The sequence below is a fragment of the Aristolochia californica genome, unplaced genomic scaffold (assembly GCF_029961685.1).
Source record: "Aristolochia californica isolate CCGP_79_NKW_82.1479 unplaced genomic scaffold, dmAriCali1.0.hap1 SCAF_5, whole genome shotgun sequence".
Classification (NCBI taxonomy): Eukaryota; Viridiplantae; Streptophyta; class Magnoliopsida; order Piperales; family Aristolochiaceae; genus Aristolochia; species Aristolochia californica.
Genome location: NW_027182214.1, coordinates 42,887,990 through 42,913,044, shown reverse-complemented (window position 1 = coordinate 42,913,044; position 25,055 = coordinate 42,887,990). Strand labels below are relative to the sequence as shown.

The 25,055-nt window shown below is 38.9% G+C and overlaps 3 protein-coding genes across 7 annotated transcripts; 1 reads left to right on the top strand and 2 right to left on the bottom strand.

The window, feature by feature from the left end:
• Positions 1-506: 506 nt before the first annotated feature.
• On the bottom strand, positions 507-3,924 carry LOC137966138 (uncharacterized). Its single transcript, XM_068812664.1, has 7 exons — positions 3,829-3,924; positions 3,245-3,613; positions 2,425-2,652; positions 1,984-2,338; positions 1,763-1,890; positions 1,531-1,666; positions 507-1,234 (listed from the first exon to the last, which is right to left on the bottom strand). Exons 2-7 carry the CDS (start codon positions 3,586-3,588, stop codon positions 995-997), a joined length of 1,431 nt encoding a protein of 476 aa, XP_068668765.1. The 5' UTR covers positions 3,589-3,613; positions 3,829-3,924; the 3' UTR covers positions 507-994.
• Positions 3,925-4,531: 607 nt separating this feature from the next.
• On the top strand, positions 4,532-8,525 carry LOC137966738 (signal peptidase complex subunit 2-like). The gene is made up of 5 exons (XM_068813440.1): positions 4,532-4,804; positions 4,924-5,075; positions 5,207-5,288; positions 7,942-8,084; positions 8,245-8,525. Exons 1-5 carry the CDS (start codon positions 4,703-4,705, stop codon positions 8,339-8,341), a joined length of 576 nt encoding a protein of 191 aa, XP_068669541.1. The 5' UTR covers positions 4,532-4,702; the 3' UTR covers positions 8,342-8,525.
• Positions 8,526-8,898: 373 nt separating this feature from the next.
• On the bottom strand, positions 8,899-23,284 carry LOC137966737 (phosphomethylpyrimidine synthase, chloroplastic). 5 transcript variants are annotated; one of them, XM_068813439.1, is made up of 15 exons: positions 22,238-23,284; positions 21,090-21,155; positions 20,718-20,849; positions 20,551-20,616; positions 20,270-20,455; positions 19,656-19,742; positions 19,452-19,565; positions 19,211-19,335; positions 18,980-19,122; positions 13,531-13,816; positions 13,284-13,411; positions 12,084-12,910; positions 10,117-10,802; positions 9,470-9,546; positions 8,899-9,272 (listed from the first exon to the last, which is right to left on the bottom strand). In XM_068813439.1, the coding sequence occupies exons 1-14, from the start codon at positions 23,099-23,101 to the stop codon at positions 9,540-9,542; spliced, it is 3,717 nt and encodes a 1,238-aa protein (XP_068669540.1). In that variant the 5' UTR covers positions 23,102-23,284; the 3' UTR covers positions 8,899-9,272; positions 9,470-9,539. The 5 variants fall into 5 exon arrangements, with proteins under 5 accessions (XP_068669540.1, XP_068669537.1, XP_068669538.1 ...); XM_068813434.1 differs by lacking the exons at positions 8,899-9,272; positions 9,470-9,546; positions 10,117-10,802; ... (1 more) ...; positions 13,284-13,411; positions 13,531-13,816 and adding exons at positions 15,766-16,358; positions 18,147-18,270; positions 18,354-18,677; positions 18,775-18,900 and having other exon boundaries at positions 19,014-19,122; XM_068813436.1 differs by lacking the exons at positions 18,980-19,122; positions 19,211-19,335; positions 19,452-19,565; ... (4 more) ...; positions 21,090-21,155; positions 22,238-23,284 and adding an exon at positions 14,948-15,654 and having other exon boundaries at positions 13,531-13,837.
• Positions 23,285-25,055: the final 1,771 nt, after the last annotated feature.

The following is a 25,055-nucleotide window of genomic DNA, read 5'->3' as shown; positions in this document are numbered from 1 at the left end:
CATAGATTATGATTAGTCTCTACAATGATGTTTGAACCTTGGAACTTAAATTCTTTCAAGGGCCAGAAAGAATGGAAACCTTTTCATCACAATTTCCACACTAAAAGATCTGGGGAGCTCACAAATTAATTGCTAACATGGTGTTTTAACTCGGGAGCCAACTCGAGTTCCTAAAATTTCAGTTAAACCACCCATAATCAACTCGGCACTGACTCAGGGCCTGTTAGCAAAAAGTGGAGCATGCCCAGAGTCAAATCTAAATCAGATTATACCATTGAGTCAAAAATGCAAGAAGACCCTAAAATGAGTCAAATTTTGGTGGGTACATGTGGACCGATTGACTAGAGACCTAGTTAGTCAGGTTCTGGTTTCATATGGAGACAGAAAAAATGTAGAGAGGGAGGATGAAATGGTGGGGTTGTAGCCCTTGGATCGCAAGGGCTTGGGTCTTTGTGCTTGACACTTAAAAATGAAAACAATTTCCATGACTCAAAAAAGAGGAAAAAACCTGTGCCAGAAATTTTCCCTAGTTGTTACTGCATCAAATCAGAAGAAAAGAAATTCTTGTGAGAAAATCTTCAAATTTGAAAATTGAATTGAGAATCGAATGAATATTATCTTGATTGATTGTGTTTTAAATACGGCTAGCACATATTGTTACATTCATTTCTTCTCTTCAAGTGCAGTCTTCTGCTGTGCCGAGTCAAGAGTTTGCTGCAGCTGCTGGAAGATCTCTTGTGCTGTGCTGAAAGAGTTCTGGTGTTGAGCTAGTGGCCGTGCTGAGCAATTCATGGTAGAAGAGGCTACCAATACACATGGTTGTAAGATCTCCTTCACAGTTCTGCCTAAAAAAGACACTATAACTAAACTAAAATTTTCACCCCCTACTACAGTGTTATTGCTCACCATAACTGCCAGGGTGCTAGCTCAATGGCACCACCATCCGTATCTCTCCTTGTCTAGGTGAACATCACTCAAAACAAAATTTGCTCTCTCAGAGGCCAAAGAAGCCAAGTTCACTGGCTTTCTCCTTCTCAAATGTCTCAAAGTACTGATAAATGATCGTCACTGCAAGCAGGATTCCTGTCCCTGACCCAATTGCTCCCATGAAATCTGCTAACACAGTAAGTGCACCAATACACACGCCACCAAATGCAGCTGCAGTGGGAATGTAGCGGTTCAGTTCCTTCTGCAGATTGGACTCCCTGTGCCCAGGCATCACCATTTGTTGTTCCTGAAGATATATACACACATATAAACATAAAAACCAGCTAAATAAACTGCAAAGAGCTACTTTAGGGGAATGCGCAATCAGTAAGGCAAAAGGGATAAGACATATTTAATCTACAGTGTGAATGTTAACTTTAGAGTCAACAAAAATTACTACTTGTATTGAGTAGAAAAAAGATAAAATATATTCCCCAACAGGGTTGGATATTCCATAAAGCACTCACCTGAACCCTAGGTCTCTAAGGAGTACAATGGCAAAACCTAGAAAGTGAAGAAACCGAACAGTAGTAAAACGCATACCTTAAGCTGCTTAGCCACATCTCTGGCTGAGGATCCTGACACTTCTATCCAAGTTTTTGAGAAGAGTGCACAGGCAGAAAGCATAAACACAATATAAAAGAGTGCATGGAATGGATTAGCTGCCATATCTGCCAAGCTAAAAAAAAAAAAAAAGAAATTGTACCTTCAGCATCACTGTCACCGGAAAGTATTGGCAGTAAAAGGAATTAAGTAGGCAAATAGGTTTAATTACCTAGACGGGGCTGTCATGTAGTACACAAGGCCACCAACAGGCATATACTGACCACCTGAATACTCAGATTCTTTCCATTTACCCAGTAGATTTACAAGGAAATTTCCACTGTACCTCTTATACATCAACTGCAATGGATATAAATAGCATCAGCTTTCACATAGAGAAAATAAAAATGATATCAGGTCCCTATTTCTAACAGCACTTAAGAGCTTAGGTACCTGTGAAATAAAATAAAGATTTGAAACAAGTGCTGACTGTAGAATGATTGGCATATTGGAGGTGTAGAACAGTTTGATGGGATATGAACCTTGCTGTCCACGGGCATTTTTCGACCTCACCGGTAAAACAACACGGAAACCTTGAAAGTAAATCACAATAAGGAATACCAAAACTGTTGCAAGCAAGTTCGTCACATTTGGAAGATTCTGCCGATAGAAAGCCTCACGAAGAGCACGAACCTTATCGGTTCGAGTTATCAGAAGATGGAACAAAGCAATAACAGCTCCTTCAAATTCAGCTCCTCGGCCACTGTTGATTGTGGTGGGGCTGAACGCTTTCCAGATGATATTTTCACTGTAAATGATAGCAACATAATGACAAAAAGTTAAGACTTGTACTTGAACTATAATAAAAGAATGAAGAAAAAGTATGTAACTTACCAGATGTTGGTGGCTATAAACAAAGAAATGCCAGATCCAAGACCATATCCTTTCTGCAGGAGCTCATCTAAGCATATTACAATCAAACCAGCAAAACACAGCTGAACAATTATGAGGATTGCATTCCCAACACCGAGTTGGTTGACACTGCCATACATCCCAGAAACAACATATGCAACAGCCTGACCCACAGCAATGAGGATTCCCAGTAACTTCTGAGCACCATTTCTAGAGAAACCAATATAAGTCAACCAACAATAAATGAATCTCAGCATACATACACCAATTAATACCCACCACATTACGCCTTATATATGCACAAAGACTAAAATGAATGAATGTTGTCATTCATAACAAGGGTTGGTTACGCAATGATTCCATACAAGAAATTAGCAGAAATCCATGCAAGCAGGATATCAGGTTAGTTTTACTAAAAGTCAAATTGTCAACTTCTGCAGGGGTCAAATCTGCTAGTACATATGTACTAGCATTAGCCCGTCCCCTCCAATCACATAGAGAGGGTTAACAGGACCTATCTCTCTAAAAATGAGTCTCGTTTAACTAGTCCTTGTGATTGGATGGAACCCGCTCCAGCTATATTGCTAATACTTGGACAGACAAAATCTGTGAAAAAAATTTAGCCTCTCAGATCATACCAATCCAGCAGACAATAATAATATGTAATCCGTCAGCAGGTAAAGGTTACAGAATTATCAACCAACACCAGCATAAATCTAGTCGTACAATAGAAACAGTTACTCCAAAAAAATCAGCAAAGCTAATAATAACAACAATGTGGACTTTTTAGGGAAATACTTACAATAGGGCACGATCCTCACGAACGCTGTTGTCGACTTCAATTATCTTCGAACCTGCCAAAAGTTGAACCACCATCCCAGAAGTCACAATAGGGGTGATTCCAAGTTCCATGACCGTCCCACGGCTTGACGCAAGAATAACACGCATCCAGTAGAAGGGATCTGCTCCTGTTGTTGAATGAATGCCATACAAAGGGAGTTGACTGCAGACCAGGAAGATGAAAAGCGAAATCACGGTGTATATAACCTTCTCTCTGAAGGGAACCCTCCTATCGGCGGACTGTACCTCAGGCAGGATCGAAAGAAAAGGCCTTACAAGATGCAGAACTCTAAACCCCCCACCCATATTTTGTTGCCAAATCTATATCAAACTGCAAAATAATCAACATGAACAATCAATCATACAAAAGATGGTGCACAAAAAAGAGAAAAAAAAAATCATCATACACAAAAAGCTGCAATTTTTTTTCTTTTTTGAACACACAAAACTTCAAATTCTAAATGTATGCAATGCTCATCTTCTGGTCAACCGGTGGTATCAAATTACACTAAGAAATAAAATTCCCTCTTCTAACCATAGAAATACCTCCAGCGGATGGGAATGGATTAGAAAAGAAAAACAAACGATCTCTAGTCTCTACTGGAAACCTAAATCTACTAGATCACCGGGACATAATCGGCGGAATACACAAAAATCTGTTCCATACTATTCATCTGTATAACATCTATTTATACAGATAACTGCGTGTTGAAGATGTATGAACCAATAAGAAACGGACAAGTAAGCACCGATGACATGAAACCGTGGAATTAATTGGACTTTTCGGGGTTCCTTTTTCCCTCGAACCACATGGGTTTCGATTTGCAATAAAATATAAACCGGTCTAAAAATGAAACGAACCGGTTAAAATACGTTTAAGTCACTGTAGACCGACTCGGACCCTTGGACCAAACACCCTTCAGGCTCCAAGCATAAAACCACCCTTGGGCCAATCCGCACTACGGCTAGTGGTCTGAGTTAATCCATAATCGAGTCAATTCAACTCGGCAGTGACACGGAGATCCTGCTGTTACAGAACTGAAGATCCATTACGAAACCGCTACATCAACTTTATACGGCCGATGCGCCGATATTAGAAATTGTAACTGCCGATAAATATCTCGGTTTTGATCGAAATCTGTTCTACGTATAACGACGTGTTGTCCGTTACGTTACATTGTGTAACGGGTTCCAATCGTGTTCGTTCGTTCTCTTTCTTTATCCCCTATTTCTTGACCCACCAGACGACCATCCTCGGCTTCACTACTGCTCCGGCGCGAGGGCCTTTTACGGTTCAGTTTTCACACCTCCGAGTCATCTCCCTCGTCGATTGTGCGGAGGGCGCCATCGCGTGTAGTCGAAGTCCTGTTGAAGACCGAAGCATAATTTTGCTCCACCAGAGGTTCAAGCACAGCAAAAAATGGCAGCAAGCAACAGCGGCTCCACTAAAAGCAACCCGAAGAAGGCCAATCTCTTGGATCCGCATTCCATCAAGCACCTTCTCGATGAATCGGTGACGGAGGTTCATGATTCTCTCTTCGGCTCCACTAGCCCTAGCTGCTTTATGTCTCCTTATTTCCTTCTATTAGTAGAATCTTAGGCGATTACCAGATTAGTTTGTAATTCTTTTTACCTATACAGATCGTTACCAGCAGAGGATACAAGGAAGATGTGAGGATGAGCAACATCCGACTCTTCATGGGGACGATTATCATCATTGTTGCTCTCGTGGCTCAGTTCTATCCGAAGAAGTTCCCCGAAAACAAAGAGTTCCTCATTGGATGCATTGTATTATATCCTTCGAGTCGTTCTTGTTGCCATGTTATCCTTAATTTTCCGAGTTTTTTAGTTTATATTGCGAAATCCAATGTTGACATGAATTTATCTATCTTCGATCATTTGCTTGGTCCTTGATTCATCGTAAGTATGCAGCCCTCAACGGATTGTTGCAGTTGATAATCCACACGAAGGAGAAGAATGCAATTCTGTTCACTTATCCTCTTGAGGTGAGAAATTTGACTCAAAGATTTTTTTGGGAGTCAATTATTGTTGTAGTCTTCGTACTTTATGAATTTACCTAGAATATTAGATGTTGTGCCATTGTTGTCGCTTGCCATTTTGTATTTTTAATATTAAGTGAAACTATTCTTTGTTTTTTGGTGCTACTCCGTTTCTGGTATCTCCAGATCCCCACTTTTACGTACTTCAAGAGTATCAAGGACCTGTTTCTGTAATAATTTATCTTAGAAAAGATAAGTTTGCAACTGTTCACGGATTATCAGCTGGGAATTGACTGATTCAATATATTGCTTGGCCTGATGTTTGTTGGTAGGAGATTTTCTGGATTCTTCACTTTGGTTTTGCAGCATTTTGTGCTATATTGCTTAAGATGGAATCTGTTGATGGTTGCTATTTCATGGATTGGTTGATGAATGGGATTTGGTTACAGAATTGGTGGTAATAGCTTTTGTCATTGAAAGCTTGAAGTCAAAATTTAGAAAGTTACAAGTTTGGCCAAACTTACATGTTTAGTAAGCAATTTAGATGGTTTTTATTCATTTTTTTTACTTTGTTTTGCAAGTTTCAATTGCTAGGTAATAATGTTGAAAGATATGTTGTACACAATGGAGACATCTAGGAGTAATAATAAATTGCATGGAAAACAAAGACAGCATATCTAACATATTGAACCATGTCATATACTGGTTTACTTCAGTTGGTCATCCATTGGTTGTCTAATCCACCAATTTCAGGATGACAAAGTTCTTGTTATCATTTTCTATGATTGCATCATTATTCACGTTAATTACCACCACCTCTGGTTTGAAGTCTTGACACTTTTGGTTAGACTCAGAAGATCTCAAAGTCACTGGTGGCAATGAAGATACTTGCCAAATTTACCTAATAAATGAAGAAAGGTCTAGGCATGCTAGGAACATCAAGCACATGAACTTTACGCAGTGTAGCTGTTAACAGATGTTATATTTCAGCAGTTCTGCTTGTCTTACTTAATAGGTTTAGGGAGATTGTAGAATTTCAGACGATTGTGAAATTCTTTGGTATGTTCTTCAGTGGTGATAGTTGAGCTTTAGATACTTGAGAGTTCTCCTTTGAAGGTGTGATGACTTTTGTCAGGAATTTTAAGAGACAGAATTTAAGAAAAAAAAATTAGGCTGGCAAATTGAGCTACTCTGTCTCTAGCAGGGGTGGGCTTATTGGTTTTCCAATACATATAATGGGTATTCTGAAATTTGATACATATTGGCCATATTGGCTGATACACCTTCCCTGTATTTGCCTGTACACCATGTATTGGCCAGGGTGAAATCTGATACCTACTGGCGATACACCCATCCCTGGTCTCTAGGGTGATAGAGTAGGACTTTTTTAATACTGCTATTTATCTAGAGCAAATGAAATATTCCCGATTCATAAATTCCATCTGCCTTTCATGATTCATTCAGTGGTGAAAAAGGAAGGAATACCCAAGATCTGAGACAATCTAAAGGAATAAAAACAAAGTCATATGGTAAGGAATGTGCATTTTCATCCGTGATATTCTTTTTATTTTTAATCAAATTCAAATGTGATGGGAGCTTACAATTATTTAAAACATCCAGGAAGACCTTAGTCTTCTAATCTTTGCTTAACATTTTTTATTTCCATTTTGTTACCACCTTTGTGTGGTTTCTAAAAGGGTCCATAAAGTCCAAGTTACTTGAAGTTCATTGACCTTTTTTTTTTATGGCATTCTTGATTTGAAGAATATTTGCTTTCTTAGTTCTATTTCTTAAGCAGTAATGACACAATTTAAAACAGAAATAGTGGTCTCCCAAGCTGCCCAAAATTTATACTTCAGTTCTAACCATCCATAATCCCTTAAGCAATTAATCTTTGTGGCAAAAACTCTGCATTTTTCGGCTAAACTTGAGTTGAAAGAAGATATTCTAGGAAACTTAGATAACAATTGTAGGCAAGAAGTTTGCTGAATTTCCTCTTTTCGTCTGTTTAATAACTTGTGGTGTCAATGACAGTCTGTGTGCAACTCCTGTAAATATTATCTTTTTGGTCATTGATATGGGATTTAAATTTGATAGGATCTGTTAAAAATATTACCTCATTTTCACCATTGATACTGAGAGCCTTTGAATTTCGTGAGATGCCCGTTTTAGAAAATCCTCTATGACATTCTAAAGTTGTTCTGATTGCATTTCATGTGTTTGATGCATGCCTGTGCAGGTATGAGTGTTTTGACTGCTTACCCAAGTGTTTCTTACAAAAGCATTTTGGTGCTACCAATGCATTCATGCTTTGTAAGCTGCTTAACATTTCGGTAAGCAATACAAATGCTTGGTAAACAGTCAAAATGAGCACACTAATGCTTGCATGCGCTTTTGCCAGATACACGAAATATGATGTGATTCATTTTTAGCCATATGGAAGTTTTTTGTGATACAGCTGAGAGGACATGTTATGAAGTGTATTAGAAACTAAGAATTATTGGTTGCTATACCAAGTGAAACAGTCAGTTTATTGACAACATATACGAATGTACTCACAGGCTCTTCATAAGTGATGTTTTTGAAAAAGAGTATCATTTGTTGTAACCACTGATTTCTGGATTTCATGGATTGCTATAATTGGGCTTCGCATTTGCAGGGATCATTCAACAGTACTGGATTAGTAATCTCTTCTAAGCTGCCAAGATTCTCTGACATGTACACCCTTACTGTGGCTAGTGCTGATCCCAAATCCATTTCTGCAAAGAAACCTGTCCAGCTCACCAAAAGTGTCACCAAATGGTTTGTTCTTCTTACCACTGTCGACTACAATCTTCTTTCATTTGGTGCTTAGAAGAGTCTTACTAATTAACAAGCATTTCTGTTTACGATTCCATTTCTTTTGGAAGCGTTCTCGTTTATTTTCTTGACTATGATTGCCCTTTGCTACACTCTGATTCAGGTTCACTCAAGATGGGATCCTTGTCGAGGGCCTGTTCTGGAAAGATATGGACAAACTAATTGATGACTACTGTGGAGATTCCCGAAAGAACAAATGACTTGGGGTAGCTGCATGGCCTTAAGCAATTAGATAATGTATTAGAAACAGCACTAACCTGATGACTCGAAAAATTAGAGATGAGGAGTTTTCATGTCTTTACACTGGTGTGGTAGGCAATGCCGCCGGGAAAAGCACTTTACCAGGCGGAAGGGTTAGTTAATGCAAGTTATATTTTTTGTCCACTCACATAGAGCACTTGAGATTACCAATGGAGGGCTCGAGTCCTAGTCTTCTTTCTTTTCTTTGATCACTGTGAAACAGGAGATCATAGCTAGTTCCTGTGGCAATGGCGTTACTCTCGAAAGTATAAAAGAAAGCATTTTTTTTTGGAAAGAAAAGTTAACCAATGTTTCATTTGGTGACGACCCTATCAAGTTGCTAACCATGAAACCCAAGTATAAAAGTGGTCAAGCACCTAACTAAATCTTAGCGCATGGGACCGAATGTTCCACCCATATTGTTTGGTTTTCAAGAATTGGGCAATGTTGACCTGAAAGTAGATATTGTAGTTTTCTTTGAGTTCAACATCTGGCCTCAAAAGATCAATTAAATAAGCCTCGTTAAGTTTTCAAGTAAAATCAGCTTACAAGCTCTTAATAAATTGGTTAAAAAAGAAACAGAAGCTCACTTTAAAGACTTGTTTTATTAACCACTATCAGGATCATAGGCCACGCATAACTGTTTTTCTTTATTAGTAATTAAGAGAGAAAGAATCACCAGTTTCTAGTTACTCCACGCCACACAGTGTATTAGCCGATGTGGGTGCCAAAATGTTGCAAATGGATCGTCTTGCCAGTAATATGGAGCCAAAACCCCTGTCCAAGCAAAAAAGAACGAAATGCACACTCCCTACGCAGGCATTATCCTGACCAGGTTCTAAGGGACTCTCTCAGCCAGTATCAGTAAAGATCCAGATCAGATGACCTTGACTTTAGCAGATACAGGCACCCCTGGTGCAGTGTCATTAATAGAAGACAAAAAACAAAAGATAGAAGACAATAAATATAAAAGAGCAACAGATTGAAAACCATCTCTGATGATTTTATTATTAAAAAGGTATCTAGAACAAGTCAAACGAAGCAGAGCAGTCTTAAGTTATTGTAACTAAATTAACTACTTGACTCACCTAATCCTCAAGCCACAGTGCAGATGCTGAGTGTGACATGGTCTTCTGAAAAGCTTCAAGTATGCAAATACTATTCACTGGAAAACAAATTCAGAGTTTAGAAAGTGAGAAATCAATCCTCCTGAACTTAGCTTCTAACACTACTGGCTGCACTTTGAAAGACATTGTGTTCTACGAGTTATTGATGCTGATGCATGAAAGTGATGGGTATGGTAGAACGATATATTAATGAAATTACACCGAATGATATCAATGAAAGAGAGGATGATACAATATAACCGGCAAAGAATATGCCTTTCATATGTACATTAGATACTAGATTTTTTAAGAAGTAATTGAGTGTTCTTAAGGAAACAAAGCACTACTCCCACCAATCTGATAGACAATTGTATTCTGCAAGTAATTGATGCCCATGCATAAAGTGATGGGAATAGTGGAACTAGGCAATAATAAAACTCATAACAAATGATACCAATGACAGAGAGGATTATACAATATAACCAGCAAACTTATGACTATTCATGTTACCATCAGATACTACATTTTCTAATAAATAATTCATCGTTTCTTAATGAAACATATCACAAATAAATGTAGCAGGCAAAAGTAGAATAAAAAATCAATTTGAAAAAGAAGAGCCCACTGACCTTCCTCTGTCCATTTTGCCACTAAAATAATTTTCAGGCAAGTAAATCTCACCCCCCACTTCACCATGTTGTTCCCCACTAACAGTCTTCTTGGCAGCTAAAAATTCAGCACTCATGGCATCCATCCCTTGCTTCACAGCTTCATCCAAGTCCCCATATCCATGCTCCTCAGCATACTTCCTAACATCCTCCGTAATCTTCATGGAACAGAACTTGGGCCCGCACATAGAGCAGAAGTGTGCCACCTTAGCCCCTTCTGATGGCAGTGTCTCATCATGGAATGACAAGGCAGTCTTTGGGTCAAGAGATAAAGCAAACTGGTCCATCCATCGGAATTCAAACCTTGCCTTGCTTAGGGCATCATCCCAGTCTTGGGCATGTGGGTGTCCCTTTGCTAAATCTGCTGCATGCGCAGCTATCTTATATGCTATAACTCCGGCCTTCACATCATCCCTATTGGGCAGCCCTAGGTGCTCTTTAGGAGTTACATAGCATAAAAGTGCAGTACCAAGAGCACCAATATTAGCAGCACCAATTGCTGAAGTAATATGATCATATCCTGGCGCAATATCAGTAGTCAACGGGCCTAGAGTGTAGAAAGGAGCCTCATGACACCACTCCAACTGTTTCGCCATGTTTTCAGGAATTTTGTGCATTGGAATATGGCCAGGTCCTTCATTCATAACCTAGGATAAGCATGAGAAGTCATTATCAGAGGGCTAGAATCTGAAACCAGAGGCTGGTTTGAAATCTTAACATACTTTATGAACTTAATAAAACCTCCAATCACCTTTCAGAGAAAATGCAAAATATCATGTCCTTAAAAATAATTTTCTAGAATTATAGTAAATACTAGTTAATTAGTTTGATGACATGGAAAGGATGTGAAAAGAAGAGAACACAAGTTCAAAATATTGTTGCGAGCTCACTTGTCTGACAAAGGGGAAAGAAAAGGTAAAACAAGGAAACATGTGTTTATTGCACTGTGTTCTCTATATAAAATATAGTTTAAGAGGATGGCATTTCTAGTCTTCCAATTGCTGCCATTCATTACAATCAACAATACTCAAGAAGAGGAAGAAATATGCAAATCCAAAAGGACATCAGCATCTAATTTCTCATGAAATAGGCTAAACAGAAGAATAGATGTAAAAAAAAGTAAACATACATATCTATTCAGAAACAGTTTAGGGAAGGTTATACTTAAAAAATTCAAAAGTGGTGCCATTGGAAAACTTCTTGCCACTTGATCCTGATCATTTAGTGACAGAAATGGCAAATACTTCAATGGGTGAACTAATCCATTCCACCTCTTTTCACCATCCAACCTTATGTAGTACAAACAAAGGCTTGGTAACTTAAAAGGAAGAAGAAAACTGTTAGAAAATGTGATTAGGGGTATTTTGTAATTCTTCGGCTGTGATAGTTACTCCTAGTGGTCAGATAGTAGTATAGGAAGTTAGTCTATAAGTCTGGCCTGTTTTCTGTTTATTTTATAGCTTTTTTTTTCAGTGATAATAGGTACATGTGACCCCCTTCTCATTTAAGTGGTACAAATACTGTTAGGTGTCGAGTTTAACCCCTAAAGAGAGCAGCCTCCCTCAAGTGTTTTCCATCTTCTTCTTTCTCTCTCTCTTTCTCTGATCTCTTCCCCTTTTCATTATTTCAATTTCACACTTTTACAAAGACAAAGATAGATAGATAGATAGATAGATAGATAGATAGATAGATAGAAAGGCAGAAATATACATTTAGATAAATACACACATGTGCATGCATGCACATACACACTCAGGCATACAAACATGCAGATACATGTATATATGTATGAATGTATATATATGCACATATATGAGTGTGGATATGTGTGTATCTGCTGAAGAAGAAAATAATTGCAACAACAGGAACTAAATGACTAACTATTGAAGAAAAAAGTAAAACATAAAAAACTAAGAAAAAATTTGAACCTGCACATCCTTTTCCCATGCCCGGCATGTCAGCTCTCCTTGTGTCAAAAGCTCTGCAAATTGTGCAGTGTCATTAGCATCATAAATTGAACCTGGCCTAAGGCCATCACCAATTGATAGTGCCACATCATACTGATTGCAAATGTCAAGTATGTCATCCCAATGCTCATAAGCAAAGTTTTCTTTGTGATAAGTCAAGCACCATTTAGCATGAATTGACCCACCACGAGATACAATTCCAGTCATGCGCTTTGCTGTTAACGGGATATACCTAAGCAAAACCCCAGCATGAATGGTGAAATAATCAACACCTTGCTCAGCTTGTTCAATCAGTGTTTCCCTAAAAATATCCCAGCTGAGATTCTCCGCGATTCCATTCACTTTCTCAAGGGCCTGGTAAATGGGTACAGTTCCCACAGGTACAGCAGAATTACGGAGAATCCACTCACGTGTCTCGTGAATATGTCGACCTGTTGAGAGGTCCATTGCTGTGTCGGCCCCCCACATAGTGGCCCACTGCAGTTTGTGTACCTCTTCCTCAATGGAACTTACCACAGCTGAGTTACCAATATTTGCATTCACTTTAACCAAGAAGTTTCTGCCAACTACCATAGGTTCTAACTCCAAATGCTTTTTGTTGGATGGGATAATGGCCCGGCCACGTGCAACTTCTAAGCGTACAAATTCAGGGTCAAGCTTCTCCCTGGTGGCACAGAACAACATTTCTTCAGTGATTATGCCCTGCTTAGCATAGAACATTTGTGTGTATCGTGGTCCACCTAACTTCTCTCGCCTATCTACCCAGTCCTTTCGTATCTTTGGCAGACCTGATAAATCACAAAATATATTAAATTAGGCATGTTAAATGAAATGCAATGAAAAAATGGCAACGCTTCAAAGTAAAATGAGCTAAAGATGATATAAACAACAGATAAAAGCCATTTATGGTCCACATGCGAAAGGACCACTTACCACCAACTTCCAAGCCCCATTCCTACAACATCTGAAGCATGTGGGGAGAGGAAGCTGGAAGATTATCTGGCCGATCAGTATGAAGTGCCAGATTCCATGATAAGAGGGATGAAGAGATATATAGACAGAAGCAAGTTATAGAAAATACAGAATATGAAACTCAATTAAACTTGATGATCTCAGAAGAATAGTAATTCAAAGAGCAACTTTGGTTTAAGAAAATCTTACCTACAAGTGGATTAATGTTTTGTGGGCCGCTGGTGTCATAATTGTCAAAGTATTGTCCCTCTTCAGTAAGGTGGACTTGACGAAATGGAACCTTAAGTACATGACCAGATTGGTCATGAACAATTTCCCTGAAAAGCAGAACCAGAGCATTATGGTAACTGCAATGTTATATTGGAAAGTTTAGCTACTTTACAAGGAAAAGATTGTAAGACACAAGGAAGAGAAAATGGGGGGGAATAGAAAATACCGATATTCCTTTGTGCTCTTTGGGAAACACTCTTCAAATGATGGAAGGGGAAGGAAATTCGGAGCAGCAGGATCTACAGTGTGTTTACTCTGTTTGTTTTTTTCTGTCTTAGTCGTAGAAGGATCAAAGGTTAAAGTTGCTCTAGGATTCTGAGAAGTAGGGCCTCCTTCCTTTTCAAACAGATTTGGAACACAACCCACCACTTCAAACCCAGGCAGGAAGGAAGTTTTGAGAAACTTGGTAGAAGCACAGGAATTGTTTTTCCTATACGCGCCACAAATCAAGGCTGCATGTAAAGATGCCATTTCTGCCCAAAAAAAATTAATTGTTCAGAAATTGAAAATGTTGGATACTGCAACAATAATTTTTAGACATGCAAGCATTATTTGAACAACAAACTTGATTTAAGGAATTCAGATAATAGACTGACCATGAAAAAAGCAGGTTAAAAAAAGGCCCCGCTTTTAAAGAGTATAAAAGGTTCCAACTATATTTGCTTTGCTTTGCTACCAGAAATATACTTTTGAGACGAATCTAAAGCTCTTGGGCTGCCAGTGAAGTACATAATGACCAAACTGTTATTCCACTTGAACTTGAGATGAATAGCCCATCTCTTTTTATTTATTACACAGAAGAACATTTCCTACCACTTGTCAAGGAGGAAAAAAACAAAGAAAAATTAGTAAGATAGTATATTAAGTGCCAGTATCCAATTTAACTGCGATACCAACCATCTATGGGCTTAAGAAATCAATTATGCGGCATAGCCCTGCTCCAATAAACCAATATTTTGATCGAAAAACATCCTTCAAAATTAAGTCCATACATACATAATATTTGCGTCTGTGTGCTGCTGCATGCACGCGTTTGTGATCATTAAAGTAAATGACAATCTGGTCAATCCCCAAGCGTACGCATCCAAGTCAAATCAAATTAAAGTTCCAACACAGTCAATCAACATGCATTGTGAGAGCACGAAGCCTACTTACAAATTTTATCAGTAGAGGCAGAAAAGTGTGGTAAATTCAAGTTACTTCTTCCTATATGCTCCCTCCCATCACAGACATTACTTACGACAAAGACATATCAAACTACGAATCGCAAATGAAACCGTGACAAAAATCACAAAAGATGCCGCTTCCCAAGCATATGTAACAGTTCATTTCCTTCTTCATATACAAAAACCATACGCGGTTAAGAAAACAAAAACTACAGATGAAATGAGGTACCATGGTCCGTGTAATGAGTTCAAACTATTCCTCAGAATTGTGAGAAGATACTAACGCAATGAATAATCCCTCAGGAAAAAAAAAAAAAACCGCAAAACACATCAAAGTAAGGACAATAACAAAGATTACTCCGAAGCAACGTAGATCAGAAAACAGGAAAGATTGTAATGGAAAGTTTTGAAGCTTACAGCTCTCTGTGGATCACACGCGACTTTCTGAATCTTATCTTTTGGCTAGCAGAGAGAAAGTAAATGCTGTATGGCATGAGGATTACGCCGAACATTTATAGCACGGGGAAGCGCGAGAGGAGTGGCAACGTACCGAGTATCAAAAGCGAGTCGACGTGGCGGCGGAAATCTAATTCGTGGGAGATATTTTAGTCAGAAAAACCAAAAGTGGAGGGGGGACTGACGTTCGCTTCATTTAAAAAAGGCTTCGACCGGTCCAAAATGCACGAGTCGGGCCCACATGTATGGCACAGATTTTTTTGCGACTCGAAGGCCCACTTGCTGTTAAACCTTTTCACCGTCCCTTCTCCGTAAATCTGATTTAAACTTGACCTATTCCCGCCTCATCTCACATTTTCACCATAAAGAGGAAGAAATTGAGAGAAGGTTTCGTTTTTTGTTTTTCCCTGTAACTTCACAAAAGCGGAACACATGAAGCACCACCATCTTTCTCATTAGAGGACAAGGTGTGAGAACTCAGAATCCTCATTGAAGACTATCACCTATCATGTGGGACCTATATGATGGGCAACACCTGCCTGCTACCAACACCATATAGAGGAGATAGAGAATGAATGGACGGACAGCTTTATACTGCCTTTGAAGATAGAGGGGCTTAAACTTCTGATTGTCTTTGAATCAGAACACCCTCCATTTGGACTTGTACTCTGAACGTTCAGAAAACGGAGTTAGATAAGGTAAAAAAGTAAAATGCATAGATTAAAAGATTTTAATACATTTGATAATGCACATACAAACAGTTCAACAAATGTGCCAAGATGGGCATTTTTTTATCTTTAAAATCTAGATCATGACATTTCAAATATTTGGGACTGTTGAACTGTTATATTGATCAAAAGTTGAGTTATTAATAATAGTAATATACAATGAATACTGAAGTGTTGCTATAATACCCATGTACAACACAGGCCAGACACAGATATGGGGCTGGGAGGTACCACTCTTCAAGTTATCCTCTCGTGCCGATTCTTCTGTCAGCATCATGAATTACAGACCATGCAGTGCTCAGAGGAATAGAAACCGAAGTGTTGACAGACGAAGTTCGGCCGATTCCAGAGAGTAAACATAGTCAGTCGATGAAATTTACGATGGTTTTGGCAATGGAATGTTAGGCTTGCGAAGACCCTTCAGTGATTTGCAAACGGCAAGAGGGCTTTGGCTGGGACAGCTCATAAGAACCAATGACCATTATCTTTTTAAAACTGAAATTAAACACTCCATAGGTATCAAGAGGTTGTTCTTAGTGGTAGTAGGTTTTTGTCTTTCCCTTTCACAAAAAGTGTAAGTTCTGCTGGAGCCACAACCATCTTCAACCATTCCTGTAATTCCTCACCCTCCACCTTCTCCTTATCTGTAAAAGAGGTGCAATCAAAGCAAAAAACAATCAGGTTATTTGACAAACATCAAGGGGGAACAAATACTCATGACAGCAAACATGTACAATATGAACTAAGAGAATTTCATCATTTCAATAGATAGTTCATGTCCCCAACCATGTTTCGCTTAATAGATTAAAAGTTTTTTATTATAACACGTTTGCCCAATCAAATTTTTTTATTAACTAAATACATAATAATTAAATATATTTGTCAAATTACCCAATTCAACTCATAGTCAAAGATTGGATACTAGGTTGGCATGGTCAGTGACACATAATCAAGAGAGTGCCAACTAAGGATCAGAAAACTTATGGGTCCACAGGTGGCAAGACCCACTTAAGAAAAAACAGAGAGCTTCATTGGTGGCAAACACAGCTGGCAGAGAGGGCAGGCCCTTCCCTTCAGGCAGCAGAAGGGAAGGGACAGGGGGAAGCCCTCCTCCCCTCATTCCATTGCACAGACAGAAATGGGGTGATATGGAGGCACCAAGCCCTCTTGACACTCTTTTCCAACTGCTTGACAGACATGGGCAGGGCTATGGCGCAGAATAAATTCTAGTAATGGTCAGTTTGACCAGAAGTTGACTAGAGGAATTGATCCAGTGGTTTGTTGGTTAAGATAAAAGAATCTAGCATGTAAAAGTTGGCTACAGGGGACAGAACAAGTGGCTTGTCTTATGATAAAAGAATCAAGTATGTGAATTGGATGCTGTGTTAGGTTCATTGGCAGTAGATCCAAGTTTCTGACAGATGATGGAATGAAATTCCTCATTTATCTTCACTCAACCAATGTCTACAAACTGAAGTGGGGAAGTACAGGGATGGGGACGAAGTGACCAAGATGATCTGGTGAAGAGTTGATAAAGTTAACAAACAAAAAGTAATAAGCGAATAGAGAGAGAACTGACAAAGATAAGAACTGTCTGCTTTTCCTTGTCATTTTGAAATTGAAATTTTACAAAATTCAATGATTGTCGTGCAGGACTGTAGCTGAGCATTGAAGACTACAGAAGAGAACAAAGGGACATGGCATAAAATCCTACGTTTTCCATCAGCTTGCAAGAATCACAGAAAGCGAACTTGTCTGAGAATCGGGACTGATCTTGTCAGAACCTTTTTCGTTCCTTTTCCACCTCTGGCACGGGAAAGGGAGTGGAAGAAGGAGGTGCCTTTGCCCTGCCAATCTCTGTTACACAGACAGAAAAGGAGCTGGGGAGCCACCCCCTTCCCCTCTCGCTCTGATGCCAGAAAAGGGGGGCAAAAGCGAGGGGAGGTTTTAGGGGGAAGCACCCCCTCCAACTCCCTCTCCACCTCCAGAACCAGAAAGGGAGGTGGTATGGAGGCCTCCTCCAGCACCTCCCTCCTTCCGTTTGCCAGAAACAAAGCTCTTTTCTTAAGTGGCTCACATCACATGCAGATCCATATGTTTTATCATGCTTAGTTGACACTCTCTTGATTATCTGTCAAGTTGACTATGCCAACTTAGCATCTGACTTCTAACCATGAGTTGAGTTGGTAACTAGACAAATATGTAGAATTTTTTATTAGTACAGTTTTTTTATTAATTGTTATGTACTGAGTTAATTAAATACTTTTGTTAGTTACTATGACAAAAACCTCTTAGATTAAATCTGATCAACTGGCAATATCTACCATCACTGATGTTCAGCAACATAAGTCGTTTTATAAGTTTTCACAAATAAAGCAAGAACAAATGTAGGAAAAAAAACACTTCTTCCTTCATTAAGTATAGACATTTACCTTCCAAATGAGCTCCAAGCCCCTCCAAAACTGTGGGATTAGCACGCACAACAGATAGTGCCACTTCAAGGGCAGACTGCAGAAGTGCTTTTACCTCGCTTTGCACAAGATCAACCAGATGTCCCTGCCACCATGGGCCTCACATCAATCTTTACAGCATAATAAATAACTAGTAGAAGGTTGTACACGAGGGAAAAAATAGACAACCTGATCCCTTCCCCATGGCAAGCCCCCTCCAGATTCATCAAGGCCACCCCCTAACAATGTTGTCAAGGAGACTGGGCCAATTGTCTGATTAAGACCATACTCAGCAACTGCTTTATAAGCCAAATCTGTTGCACGTCTTATGTCATCAAGTGCACCTGTGGACACACGGCCTGAATAAACAACTTCTTCTGCAGCTCGCCCTCCTAGGAGTGTGACTAAGCGGCCTTTTAGTTCATCAACAAAGAGCAGATATCTGTCCTCAGAGGTAGGAGGAGCATATGTGAAACCCAAAGCGCCTCCTGATCTAGGCAAAATGCTTAATTTCTGAACAGTTGAGAAAATTGAAGCATTTCTTTATCAGAATTAGTCCATGGACTATTCACCCTCAATGTAAACAATGACAAAACTTCTTCACATCTACCTCAACACGTGGTTGTCCAAGGAGCAGATTTGCAACAGCAGTCCCCACAACTGCATGGCCAGCTTCATGTCTTGCAACAACAGCCTTCTCATTCCCTTGTAATTTGGCATGTTTTTTCTCTATACCCTGAAAGATTAAATGACCCTCAATCCACTTCTAAGAGAAACAAGTTGACACTGAATGAATCCAGTTCACTTGAAGCAACAATTTTTAACTATGAAGTATTGAATGAGACATACAGCTATGGAACGCTCTACTGCTTTAACGAAATCAATCTTCTCCACAACAGTTTTGTTTACCCTACCAGCCAACAATGCAGCTTCATTTACTAGGTTTCCTAGGTCTGCCCTGCGCAATGTCCAAATTCACAGGTCAGTAGTAGTAAATGAAAAAATAAAATATTATGCACCATAGGTTCAATTAAGAAGATGGGTACCCCGTGAAACCAGTTGTCATTGATGCAATTTCACAAAGATCAACATCTTCCCCTAGAGGAAGTTCCTTTTTGGAAATATGAACTTCCAGAACAGCTTCTCTTCCAAGTCTATCAGGAGTCTCCACCTGTGAAAAAAAAAAACAAACCAACCATCGCTCCATTGAAAAAATGGTTTATCTCAATAAAAATTTCACTTAAAAGAAACCAAATATTTTCATGCCTAGTGTGAGAACACACAAACCATAACAACACGATCAAATCTTCCAGGACGGCGTAGAGCAGGATCGAGGACATCAGACCGATTAGTTGCTCCAAGGACAATCACAGCAGAATTGCTGTCAAATCCATCCATCTCCTGAAGCAAGACACCCATGAAAGCATAAAACTTCAATAACATGTGTTGCCCTTGTACATAATGAAAGTCTCAACTTCCACGACATCTTACAGTGAGTAACTGATTTAGTGTCTGCTCCCTCTCATCATTACTGACAACTCGAAACCGACCATCACGGCTCTTGGCTACAGCATCTATCTGAAAGTATGGAATCCAGAAAGGATTTTAGCCCTAACAAATGTTTGGTGGTTTACTATTTTTCCATGTTTCTTTCAACATTAATGAACGAAGATGCCTAATTCGGAGGTAATTTCTGCAATTAGATATGAAATGTTCAGATGGATGTGTCACAGAATGAGGAAGGTTGAAATCAGATATGAACTGATGATGTCAACAGTTAGACATAGCACTAATACACAAGCAAAAAATATAAAATTAGATCCATCACAGATGGTATGCCTGAGGTTTAACATAGACCAAAGAGAGTAGCTGTGAGCAGGGGGCTCTCCATTTTGGTTGATGAACTTGCAATAAGTTAGAAAAGGCCGAGCACAACAAGGATGGGATTTGGAAGTGGAGAAGAACCTGAAGAATCTGACTTAGACAATGAAGATAATGACAGATATATTGTATTAGAAGAAAACAATATACATCCAACACCACACAGTGATGATAATTTTGTAAAAAGAAGTATAGAACTATTAAGAAATTCCTGTAGTTTCTACCTCATCAATGAAAATTATTGAAGGAGCCTCCTTCTTTGCCCTTGCAAAAAGATCCCTTACACGAGAAGCTCCCATGCCAACATATAACTCCACAAATTCACTAGCTGAACAGCTTATGAATGGAACTTCAGCTTCCCCGGCCACAGCTTTTGCCAGAAGTGTCTTACCTGTCCCAGGAAGACCCACCTGTAACGTCAATAAATCATTAAAAACCACAAGACTTTTTCTAAGATGTTAAAGCATTATGTGGAAGGTTCCATTTTTTTCAATTAAAGGCTCACCAGGAGTACTCCTCGAGGAGGCCGTGCACCAAGTCGTATATATCTGTCTGGATTTCTTAAGAATTCCTGACAGAAAACAATTAGTTCAAAGACTTTTAGACTTGTTTTTATCTCGATAAAATTATCAAAGAGTTAAACAAACAGGTAATGTTTGACATTTATCATACCACAATTTCTTCCAATTCTTCCTTGGCTTCATCGACCCCTGCAACATCAGCAAAAGTGATCACTTCACCATGTTCTGATACTTTTGCCACAGGACCACCAGTCTTCCGGTTTCTCAACTGTCCAGTTGTATGCTGGAACAAATTATATGCTTACTTAGTTGAAGAACTAACCAACATATGACAAAGAACAATGCAACTAAAATTCCAAATAGTAATTTATGAGAGCCTACATAGTGGCCTATCAAATGCAAATTTCCAGTGATATGGTGCCTGGGTGAGTAAAGATGCAATTAAAAGCCTACATAGTAGTTTACGAGAAGCTAATAAAAAGCCTGGTAGCCCAAGAGATGCTAATTTGAAGAAATATGATACCTGGGAAAAGCTTACAGGGAAACGATGGAGAAGGCCAGCAAGTAAAGCAATGTAAAAAAGGGCAATCTGTGATGAAAAAGGAAAAGCAAAACAAGTATTAGGTGAGGAAATTCAATCTTTAACAGAAATAAACATCAGTTATTGTGAAGTTAGAAAAACCAGTCATGCAACACCAACAAGTACGTAGCAATAGTAATAAAACTTTGCAATGGAAAACACCAGCTTAAAGTAGCATGAGTTTTGGAAAACAATGAGAAACTGCAAACTTAATGCCATAAGTGGAGGTAACTATCAGCCCCTTCTGCAGTCAGAATAAAATAACGTAAAAATAAACAACTGCTAACAACTAATCCACTAGCGCCTTGGCTAGGGATCCAACTACAAGTAGACAACAGCTAAAATCTATAAAGCTGCTTTCAGCCCAAATCAAACTAGAATTTAGCACTCCTCATCAGAAAAGAAACATCAACAAGGCAACACATGTGGCCAACTCGTTAAAAGGAATGCACACAATGGGAAATTATTGTCTGTGACAGCACAAAAAAAAAAATTTCTTCAAAGATTTCTAGTAAGTAACCAAAGATGAGAATCATCGTTTAGTATGGACAATCTTGACGAAGTGAAAATCAAAGTGAGATGCAATTCATCAAATATACTAGAAAAGGTGTATTTGCTTCGTCAAGATTGTCCATTTTTTTTTTTTTGTTAATACAATACATCTTTATCAAAAAAAAAAAAAAAAAAAGGACAATCTTGACGAAGCAAATACACCTTTTCTAGTATATTTAATGAATTGCATCTCACTTTGACTAGCTCCGTCAAGAACTGGATACTTTAAAGAAACAGTCAGGCACAGCCTGACAAATCACAGTAGTACTTAAAAACTAGATTTACAGTCCACAGTGCTACCACCATCACCAAAAAACGCATGTGTACTAGTTTTCCATTTGTTCACCCATTAGAATAGGGATGTACCAATCGACAGTTTCTGTTAGATCACACAGTTTAAGAAGTTTCAATTCACAGAAGTCTAGCTGAAGAAATACCATTTTCTAGATAGTTTGCCTTTGAAATAATGGCTTTGTTCTGTAAACTCGAAAGGTTAATTTCGTTGCAACTAAAATAAGAAATAAACGAAAGAAACTTACTAATGCAGAGTTAAAAAATCCACCGGATCGTTTATCTGGCGAGCCGAATTCTACTTCATTCTCCAGCATCTTCTCATATGGCGCCTTTATATCACTAGGCCGAGTAGTCGTATACAAAACCCTCTTCGTCGGGCTCACGCTCCTAATCAAGCTCTCTGCCTCTTGTAATGTACTCCCAATACCATTTGCTTCATTCTCAAAAGCTCCTGCTGCATCTGACCTCAGCCTATACATGATATGAACTCCATCCACCTCTACTTTCTGAACATGATTATTATTTATTTTACTCAAAAAATCACTATAAGGGACACTAACATATACCGTAGGGACCCGCGGCTCAGAGCCCGGGAGAGGAACTCCAGGCCGAAGCAACCGCATGGCAAACATTACAATACCTAACTGCAGAAGCAGGACTCCAATTTCCTGCGCTTGAATTATCGGCTGCCACTCAAATTTGCGTCCTTTCCACCAACCGTTGCCTTTACGACGATTAGGCGGATTAGCTGAAGGCTTATTAACGCTCGTTTTCTTGTCTTTGCCTTTTCCTTGGTTTTTCTCGTTTGAATTCGTATCGTGCTCGCAGGAGCCATTCGCTTGAATTTTCCACTCTCTCCATGGCTGGTTTTTCCGAAACCCCCCTCCTCGCCAGATGTCAAATTTCAAATTTCGAGAAACCCTAACTTGATTATTGATAGATAGAGGAACAAACGTAGCTGAATTTCGACTGATATGGGATAAGTCCAAAAGCAAGAGCTTCGATCGAGGGTGACAAAGACTAAATCTCCCCAACTCTTTGGAGCCGCGAATTTGATTACAGTAAGTCCGTCTGGACGCGACGGGTGTCGGAAATTCTATCGTCGACATTTTCCGACTCTGCTGTCTGAGCTCTGAAACGAACAACGATCGTTTCCCGATGAAGCGACGGGTTTTCAGACGGAGAGAGAAGGATAAGAGAAGTTGATGAACGAAATTACGGTTAGAATTCGCCAGGTAACTGGAGTGCAAATATTAACCTTTAGATTTGGCGATCCGGGGGGTCAGGAGCCTTCGAAATTGGAGTCCGCTTTGCACATTTGTGTGTCCTGGTCTGGTCATTAAACAGAGTTTATTTGGGAGAACTTCCGGCTCCGAAGGCATCGCCTGCTGTGAGGGTTCTCGTGAATGCACATACAAAAGCCATTAGTTGAGATTTTAAGTTCATCAAAGTTGGAGAAATAAAAATAAATATTAATGTAATCTTGCCTTGTGAAATAAACATATACTCCCCTTTTTTTCAATCAAAAAAATACTCTCATGCTCTTGTTTTTAATATTATTTTATTTTTTGTTAAAAATCAAAAAATATTTTTTAAATTGTTTCAGTGTTATAAAACTTTAATTGGACCAATTCAATTGATTCGAGTTTAATTGGACCAATCTGATGCCCGACTCATATAACAAGAAAAACCAAAGAAGGCCAAAAATCGCACCCTGCCATTCGTCATGGTCGGGAGGGTAGCGGCTCCTCCCAGTCGACATCAAATAGGGAGAAAACCTGTTTTGTTCCCCAATTTTAATTACTGTTTGGTATACGACCAAAATCCCACCTTGGCTAGAAGTTGAGAGGATCGTGAATATATAAGTGTGGACACTATCTCCATTTGTATGAGGCGTTTGGGGGAAACCCAAGGGCAAATTTATGCGGGTTTAAGCTCAAAGTGGACAATATCATACCAATGTGAAAATAAGTAGTGTCCATAGTTATTTCAATTACCTAAAGAGAGGAAGAAAGGGATAAGAGTGTTACCCCTCTTCAAATCTCATGCTCTTGTTTTAATTTTTTTTTTTTTTTTAAATTGTTCCAGTGTTACAAAACTCTGATTGGACCAATTCAATTGAATCGAGTTTAATTGGATCAATCTGATGCCCAAGTCATATAACAAGAAAAACCAAAGAAGGCCAAAAATTGCACCTTGCCATTTGTCATGGCTGGGAGGGTAGCGGCTCCTCCCAACCGACCTCAAATAGGGAGAAACCTTGTTTTGTTCCCCAATTTTAATTATTGTTGGGTATACGACCAAAGTCCCACATTGGCTTGAATTAGGGAGGATCTTTGATATATAAGTGTGGATAGTATATCCATTTGTATGAGGCATTTGGGGGGAAACCCAATAGCAAATCCATTAGGGTTTAGGCTCAAAGTGGACAATATCATACCGATGTAGAAATAGGCGGTGTCCATAGTTATTTCAATTACCTAAATAGAGGAAGAAAAGGATAAGAGTGTTACCCCTCTTCAAATCTCATGCTTTTGTTTTTAATATTATTTTCTTTCTTTTTTTAAATTGTTTCAGTGTTATAAAACTCTGATTGGACCAATTCAGTTGAATCGAGTTTAATTGGACCAATCTAATGCCCAAGTCATATAACAAGAAAAACCAAAGAAGGCCAAAAATCGCACCCTGCCATTCGTCATGGCTAGGGAGAAGCCCCGTTTTGTTCTCCAATTTTTATTACCTAAAGAGAGGAAGAAAGGGATAAGAGTCTTACCCCTCTTCTCTCTAGTTTGCTCCTCCGAGATGAATGGGGAAAACTAAGATCCCTCCCACCTTAAGGGTCTATTTGGAAACCATGGAAAATAAAATTAAATATAATAAAAATAAAATTTTTATCATTATCTTATTCTCAATAACTATTTTATAAATAATAATGATAAAATTCTTGTTTTCTTTTCTTTTATAGGGGTTCTAAAAAAGCCCTAAAGAAACTAGAGGGAAAGGGGGTTTGCTAAACATCTGTTCAACGAGGAAGAAATCGAAGCACAAAAGGGTTAGTGCACT